At 34.3% G+C, this 9,229-nt stretch overlaps 1 protein-coding gene across 1 annotated transcript; it reads right to left on the bottom strand.

The window, feature by feature from the left end:
• Nucleotides 1-1,671: 1,671 nt before the first annotated feature.
• Nucleotides 1,672-7,718, bottom strand: LOC117110961 (zinc finger FYVE domain-containing protein 9-like). Its single transcript, XM_033253813.1, has 7 exons — nt 7,382-7,718; nt 7,047-7,191; nt 6,475-6,718; nt 5,308-5,359; nt 4,719-4,919; nt 4,029-4,188; nt 1,672-2,428 (listed from the first exon to the last, which is right to left on the bottom strand). The coding sequence occupies exons 1-6, from the start codon at nt 7,496-7,498 to the stop codon at nt 4,036-4,038; spliced, it is 912 nt and encodes a 303-aa protein (XP_033109704.1). The 5' UTR covers nt 7,499-7,718; the 3' UTR covers nt 1,672-2,428; nt 4,029-4,035.
• Between the last annotated feature and the right edge of the window lie 1,511 nt (nt 7,719-9,229).

Raw genomic sequence — 9,229 nt, 5'->3', positions numbered from 1 at the left:
AAAAAAAAAAATTTTATGTTACATTGGAAAAATTAGAAGTCACAAAAGCTCATTTACCGCCATCTAGGAAACAAAATTTTTCCGGGGAAGGAGCCGGTTCCACCTTTTTTTGGGGGGTTTTATGAAAAAATGTGACACCCCCCCCCCCCATTAGCTGGGGTTGTGTGTGCTACATTAACAGTTGTTACTATATTAGCTGTTGTTTTCTACATTAGCATTTGCAACATGCCTATATATGGTCATGATGTGATGTCATTATGACCATATTTAAGCATGTCACTTGTTTTTGTCAAATATATTTTGATATTCTGGACAAGGCTTACGTATTCAGCTGTAACTGCTCGGTGATTCCACTAATTTGTGCCATATAAATCTATTATTTTCATTAATAATAAGATTGATCTGAAGTACTGATTCTTTTCCTTTTTACAAAACGCCCCAAAGCCATGTTCACATTAGGGTAATGTTGCACAACAGTAACTTTATCTTGGTCAAAGTTGTACTACCATTCACACTTTAATATGTGGCGACTAAATGATAAAGATTTGTTGTATACCCATATATAGTCATAATGTGTCTATATATGATCATAATGTGATATCACCATGACCATATTTAAATGATAAATAATAAATGACTAAATGATAAATAGCACAGTTTTTTTTCAAAGTAGTTTTCCATGTTCAGGAAACCAACTTGGTATTTAACAATAATAACAGGAATTTTTCAAAGCCAAGAACCTAGATTAGCTAAATGGTTTGAGTTACTTTACTGAGGCTAATGCAATTAGGCTAACATAAATAAACATCTTAAATATCATATAAGATATTGTAATACTGTTATTGAAGGTATCACAAAATAAAATTTGTTATATTTGCCAATAAATTTCCAATGGCACAAATATTCTACATTTTATTTATGATGTGTATGATTATTGTGAATATTTGGTAACTTCAGCTTGACAACTCTCAGTTTTACCATGGGATCTATCTTTAGATTAAACAGATTAGCAATAGTAGTGATGAATACCCAATAAAACAAAACATAATATATATATAGAAATGTATTGGGACTGTCTCTTATACACATCTTGCCCATATATAGTCATAATGTGCCTATATATGTTCATGATGTGATGTCATCCTGACCATAATTTAACATATTTTGCTGGTGATGGTGACACTCATTAGCACTGACTTCCGTGAGACATGAGAATGCTTAGTAAAAACATGCAAATATTATGAATTTGCAGAAAATGTGTTATATTCCCAGAGATTCTTGCTTGCTTGCTGGAGACTGTTCCAATTTCTGGGAGACCCTGTGACTTTCAAGTGACTTGGGACCCCTGTCTATTAAATGGTTGGGGAGGGGGAAAAATTGTTCTTTAAATACCCAACATATTATTTGCCCAGGGCCTAAACATAACCTAGTTAGCCCTGAGCCCTAAAACATTTCACTATAAGGATATTATGAAAGTAATTTCTTATTAACTTTTTTCTACACTGATAATAGCATGCAGATGTACATAGCCAACTTTTTTTTCTAATCTACACACATGTGTGCACACACACACACACACACAATAAACTGTACAATAAAATGATTTCTGTTGTATATATGCTGTCTCTTATACACATCTAGATGTGTATAAGAGACAGCTGTTATTGAAGGTATCACAAAATAAAATTTGTTATATTTGCCAATAAATTTCCAATGGCACAAATATTCTACATTTTATTTATGATGTGTATGATTATTGTGAATATTTAGTAACTTCAGCTTGACAACTCTCAGTTTTACCATGGAATCTATCTTTAGATTAAACAGATTAGCAATAGTAGTGATGAATACCCAATAAAACAAAACATAATATTTATATAGAAATGTATTGGGACACATACTATTAATCAACAAATCTATTATACTGTTTAACATTTAACAAGTTCATTCTGAGCTATAGAAATATATGTTATCTAAGTATAAAAAAACAATCAGTACTTTCTACAAATATTTCCATTATTTCATCTTATTATTTTAATGAATACTTTTTTAAAAATTAGAAATATATTTAATTGGAAATGATGTTACGCATTATAATTAAGAATATTTCCATCAAAAGATAAATGTTAAATATATAAATAAGTTTCTGTTTAGACAATGGATATTAAACCGGTAGAAAACATATTCTTTTATACAGTATTTTTGTGATAAGTGAGGGCGTACCCCAAATCTAACCTTAAGGATGGGCTAATTTAAGTCAGTCAGTGAAATATATATATATATATACTGTATACTTCTTCTGTTTATAAGATTGCTTCACTTAATCAAATATGTGGCTGGGTATAGATTGAACACAACAGCAACTGCAATATACATTTTTGTAATACATCCTGTGTAAATGTTGCCTTCATAATATTTCCTCTTGTTCCTAAATCAGAAATGTTAAATATCAATAACGCATGATATCAGAACTATCGCACTGGAGGACTAACACCCTAATCATCCGGCCATGTTACCAGTCTATTAACAAATGTAAATAAAAGTTTATGCTGCAAAAAACAGCTTTGTCAAATTTCAATCATGACAGTTGGTGTAAGCCAATTATTTCATGTTTTCAAACATGTTACAATTACAGTGTTTGGTGTGTTACCGTAAATGCTTGAATGAGCGCCACGGTACTTATAAAATTTTTGGAGGGTTCATTGTGCAACTTATTCGAGAGCGGTGCTTTTAAAAAAATATTCTGTTCTCATGAGATTGCCTGTCGTCGGTCGGTCGGAATTTTTTTTTTTCCTTGTAGTTAAACCTGAAATAGGATAGGCCTGGAACTGCAGTCCCTATAATGAAAACCCTAGGGCCTATGCCTAAGGACTCGTAGCTCATAGGCACCACAATAGAACGATGGAAGCTTGCCAAACAAAAAATACTCAAAGTAATGACCGAGTAAATACTAACCAAGTGTATATTGGAATAAATTTAACAAAAATAAAGATGTACTTGGCTTCGATACGTAACACGGGCAGGTCAAGCAAAACTATTCTGTGGCTATGAAAAATGTTCAAACAAGCACCTTCTATGTAATAAAATCAAAGTAAAATTCGAGAGAAAAATATTTAGTTTATTGTTTGCCCAATACAGTAATGAAGCAGAAAATGTCTATCTATGTACCGGTTTTAAAACGATGGATACACCTAAGCCTGTTTTCATTTATTGTCCAATATACCGTAAGGTAATGAATACGATTTTTTATTCAAGCAACCACTAAGCTAGTTCTACTAGTGAAGAATAGGTTTGGCCTAGATCTCGTCATGGCTTGACAGCTCAGTGTTAGAGATCCGATGTTGGGTGTATATCATTGTAGCACTCAAAATTATGCCTTTTATATTACTGATTTTACGTGTTCACCTATAGTGCCTATGGCCCGATTTTGATAAAAGTAAATGACTGTTTTAGATTTTATGTTGTAAATGTTAATTTCAGAAGTGGTATTTCTCGAATTTGTATTTGAACAACAAAAAAATAAATAAATAAATGCCGACCCGATTTTTTGGAAAATTTTGGTAGGTCGCGGAGGGCAACACAACATATTTTTTTTTAAAGGCCTAATAATGGTTGATTTAAAGAGTGCATATTGTAGAGACCTCTATGCCCTTAATATTATTATCCTGGGCATTGGATCAAGCACATATCGAACCCATACACAGGCCTGTGGGGAGAATTCCATAAATGTTGTAGCTGTAATCAGCGCATTTTGTTTTGAACCTACCAGGTACTCACTTATACTACTGGGAGGAAAGAGAGCTGCAGATAAAGTGCCTTGCCTAAGGAGACAAGCGAAAAGAACAGCGAGAGATTGAACTTCCAATCTCAAGGTTCCTGAGAGGCAGAACAACCACCGTGCTCCAAACCGCTCCTACTCCTGCTAGTTACTGATCACTATTTAAGTGATGGCGACATTAGGTAAATGGAGAGCTACAGTACTGTGCGTTGAAATAAACATTATGATAAGCATAAGCAGGCTACCTTACCAATGACTTAGTCTATGATGTGGAAGATGAGTTCCATGATAACAGGGCCATCTTCAAACTGCGAGACAGCATTGTGAAGCACAGGTATCATTTCATTATCGAGACTGTTCATATAAGATGCAGGAAGAGCTATGCCGTTGGATCCAGCTTCATACCCCACCTGTAGCATCAACCCAATAAATACATCATTATTTTAAATACATTTATTAATATATCGAATGTACCAATCTTTTGAATTACAATTTATATCTTAATTAAATGTGCAAATTATTACTATTATACTATTAGATCTTTAAAATTTATATTGTTTATTCCAAAATAAAATCACAAAAGTATAATGCTATATTTACATGCTTTCTGTACATCAATAAATATTCAATACAATGATAAAGAATGATTTATTGAATACAATGATAAAAATATTCAATACAATGATAAAAATGTATTAATCTTTAAAATATTATACTATCACTTATCACACAGTATTATTACCATCACCATATCATTAATATACCATTAAAACATTTCTATTATACCCATATCATTATTATTACTATCATCACACCATCATTATTTCACTATTATTATACTATCACTATAATTATCACACCACCAGTAGCATAGTATTACCATTTTATCAGGTTATCACTATTCACCATTATGATGTGCATCATTAAATTAAACACTCACTCGTTCAGCATCCACCATGACGCGCAGCGCGAATATCGCCATTCCCGATTCCTTCAGGCTGTCCAGGTGTTGTACCAATGCCACGCAGCAGGAGGTTGCCAAGGTCTCAGCCAATCGGCTCAGATCGACTGGCTCAAGATGTTGCACTATTGCTTCTTTCGATTCCAGAAAGAAAACTTCCGTCCAACGGATGGCACGTGTCTTCCCCATGAAGTCAGTTCATGGGGAATACGGATGTTGTCGATGCCTTCCATTGATCTACCATCTATCGGACTCTTCACTCTACAAACACATGTAGTATTTTAATTCAATAATTCCATATGACACTATTTGACATTTACTTTTTAAATTGTAATTATATCCATGAAACAAATTATACTCCTTTTACGCTGCAGGCAAAACGCCGGACACAACCCGGGATTTTGCAATACCTGGGCTAGAAACTCCCCGAGTTGTGGTTGGTGTAAACATCATAAAATACCACCTGGGTAGATAAATATCCCGGGATCTATGTGCAGGACGCATTTAGCATTGGAGTCGCCAACTGAGTGCAAACAGCACAGAATTTGATTCCAGAATTAGGCCTTACCTGGCCCCTACTGCAGCAGGTAGGCCTAAACTTTGCTAACAACGGGCTAGACCTAGACACAAATGACACAAACCTAGACACAAAACCTAAACACTCTGCGCTCGGCTATAGACTGCTGATTTAATTTGCATAATTTAAAAACAATCTGCAGATACATTGCTTAAATATTGACAATAATTCGGGCAATAATTGCGGCTTTGTGACGACTTTGAACTGGAACGAAGTGATGATCACCATCGCAACAAAAATTGAGGGTGGTATTTTAACCCTAGTTTGTTGCCGGTATAAAATGGGAGCAACTCGGGACCAACCAGGACTTTTCGTTTGATGGAAATGGGAAATGCATCAGGGATCACTCTGGAATTAACATGGGATTATTCTGCCCTTGGCAGTGTAAAATGGGTAATTATTAAAAAAATATTGATCTTAACCTATTGAATTTTCAATATAATTGAAACACAGTAGTGTTGATTTTTTATAAGCAGTTTTAATTAAATCCTCCAAGGCATTTCCATCCATCACCAACCTACAGCTCTGTCCACACTATCAAATTTTATGTGAACAATTTGTGAGATGTGCCCATGAGCATGATGATGTCATGTTATCACTTTATAGCGTGGAAAGGGCTTTAACGCATCCTGGAAGGCTACATGTACTCTCTCACTGATGAAATGTGTACAAGTCTCCCTCAACTTAAAGACCACTTTTGGGACCAGGGTTTTCATGGTCTTTAACAGCTTTGGTCTCTCATTAGAATAATAAAAACAAAAGACATTTGTGAATTTGGGACCACAGAAAAGTGGTCTTCAAATGGAGGGGTCTTTGATTAGAGGGAGACCTGTACTCAGAGATGTGGAATAAAGGTGCGTTCACATTGGATTCATTTAAATCAAGATGAAGGCTAACCTTACCTTGGTCAAATCTTACTGCTGTTTGTACTTGGATTTAAGTATGCAGTAGGTTTTAATTTAGTAAGATTTTGCGCATGTGTAGTCGGTATGGAAAGCATACATGGAAAGCATGGTGATGTGCGTGGTGCATGGAAAAATAGCCTGTATATTTTTTGGCAACTGTGACAGTGACTCGGTTATTTGCGGCATATCTTTGATAATTAGACCAAGGAGAATGTTACGCAGGCTGTTCACACATAAGCAATTACTTACTCACCCTTGGTTAACTTTCCTGGTTTCTTCTATCCATTTCACAATAACAACTTCCTCTGGTTCAGAGTCCCCAACAGGTCCACACGGTATCCTAAAGTCCTTCATCTCCCTCAGGCTTTGTCGGAACGCAGCCATCATATCAGGCTGAATCTGCACCATCACTCCATCTTCCACTATGCTGGATTTGGCTATTAAGCCTGTGCTTGCCTTCAGTGCTCCATTGAAAACCACAAAGCTAGCTCCAGTAACTGTAACCAATGTTATTGTACAATAAACTTTGGTTACAGTTACTGCAGCCAATAAACATTGGTTACAGTAACTGTAATCAATGTTTATTGTACAATGAAAGAAATGGATGTAATTCTATGGATTTTTAATTTATTTTTTAAGTTGAACACTCCCGAGAAGGTAATTGTGCAAATAAAAGATACATGTTTTGAGTCCCAGGTAAATCTTCAGATCTCCTGCAAACAGGGGACAAGCATAAAATGCTTATAGGCCCTTCATTAATAAAAAATTAAAATGAATGGTGCAAATTTGAATATGTGGTCAGACCATCACTTTTCCATAGTTTACCTTGCCTCGGTTTGTTTTGGATGTTGATGGCTTGCGTTTGGTAGTTTGCCATATCATTCTGGATGCACACCAAGTGAGAGTCAGTGCTGAAGTTTGCCGCCACTGCCATCACATGCTCATTCGAATTACTAATCACTTTCATGATCTGCAAAAGAATTTGCAAAATACAAATTTTTAAACACACTACATGCTGTGTGGTATAAATACAAGACTTGGATTTCTTACAGCATCACTCTCAGTCTTATATCGGACATTCAGCACATTGTTCAAATTATTTAAACAGAAACAGTCGCGTACCTGAGGTAAAGCGTGGACTGTTATAACTGTTTACTCACCTCATCGTATTTACTGTTAGGAAAGTTTATCCTGGTTTCTTTTTTCTGCATATGAATCATAATCCCCGGAATTTGAGGTAACATGTATTGATAATTCTTAAAATCCTGAAATACCATAAGAAAAATTATATATTTCAATAATGAATAACACAAAAAATCACTTACTGCAATGCACCAGTCCGGTATTATTGAGAGCACTAGACTAGTATACAAATAATGAATGTTTATGAGTGCAATGGGGTAGAATATTTCATGAGGTGAAAGATTGGATGTTCTATTCAACGAGGTATAGCAGAGTTAAATAGAACATCCAATCTTTCAACGAATTGTACAAATAAGAAACATTCATTATTTGTTATTTTATGCAACACTTGCTGTCTCTCTCTGGATTGCCTGCATGCTCTTCTTCAACAAAGACCCATCTTCCTTTTAAAGGCCAGCATAAAACCAGCCTAGCCCTAGGAATCGTTTGTTAGACATGCGCATATTTCTGACCCTGTTCGGATTTATTAACACTCCAAAAAAGTCCATAGAATGATGCCGTGTGCCAATCTCAAATTTTTGACAATCGCCTAGTTTTGCCGGATTTAGTTACAGTCCAAGGCCTTATGTGGCACACGATGCGAAGCAAGATATAAGGCCGGGTAGGAACTGTTACTAGTGATGATCAGCTCCCCACTTGGTTATGGAGCATCTTGAGTCTTAAATGATCTGCCCTCAGGCCTCATAGCGAGACATGGTTACAAAACATTGTCCCAAGTGAATATCTCTCTACCCGCGCACCAAACCTCATAACAAGAGAAGGTTATAGGGATTCGGTAGTCCTAAATGATTACCTTTCCATTACCCAATCCTTATAAATACGGAATAAATAATATAAATCAGGCGGTATCAGCAAAGAACGTACTTTGAATGTTATGACTTTAGCTCTTCAACAAGGGGTATGAATGGGTATGTTATAAGATACACAATATGTATTTGCATTACTATGTTACTGTTTAAAATTATACACTAATAATGTGAAGATAATGTGGAGATTTACAGTGCAAACTGTATTTAAAGAGCTGACCAATATTATTACATGCAGAATCATGTTTGTATCAAGTTTTTTTTTAATAAATAAAACAGATGTCATTTTGCAACTTACTACGTAATATTGGCATTGATTTTTCAACTTTCAGGTTCTCTTCAACAGCATACTCTGAAAACAACATGAATCAAATTAAAAAACTGCAATACCATTAAATTTTGTCATTAATACTGATAACAAAAACGATAACAATATTAATAAATATAACAAAAAGAGGTTGTAGAGGTATTTTAACGATCATTTAAGCAAACTATATCTCGATTAACATTTTTAATATCATTATTGATATTAATTGCTCAATTTTAAAAAGTATTTATTTATCTGTAATTGTTGCTGCTTTTTGTTTATTCTTTGAGGCATGATGTTTTTTGCAGTCACTGTAATGTTCCTTTTTTATTGTTACTGTTTGCTATTACTTTTATTGTGTTTTTGCTGATATTGTTTTGCCTCTGGTTATTATTGCTTATGTTTTGTATTTATTATTATTATTATTATTATTTCTTATTATTGTTTTTTTTGTTATCATTATTATTTTGTTGTTATTGTTATAAAGTAAAGCAACAATAATGATATTATTCTTTAATATTTCATTATATGTTACCATTTTGGGGATCAGTCAGAGAATCAATTTCAGTTTATTTGATCCTCTTCCTTTTGTTACATTCTCCCATATTTCGCTTACTATAATTACTTTCTTGTAATTTTTTTTTTCCAAATTTTGTTTTACATAAAGTGAATAATTGTTTTATGTTCAAAAG

Source organism: Anneissia japonica, unplaced genomic scaffold, assembly GCF_011630105.1.
Source record: "Anneissia japonica isolate Jap-2015-1 unplaced genomic scaffold, ASM1163010v1 scaffold287610_len22150_cov150, whole genome shotgun sequence".
Taxonomy (NCBI): domain Eukaryota; kingdom Metazoa; phylum Echinodermata; class Crinoidea; order Comatulida; family Comatulidae; genus Anneissia; species Anneissia japonica.
The sequence above is the reverse complement of the archived record's forward strand: the minus strand, read 5'-3'. Positions and strand labels throughout refer to the sequence as shown.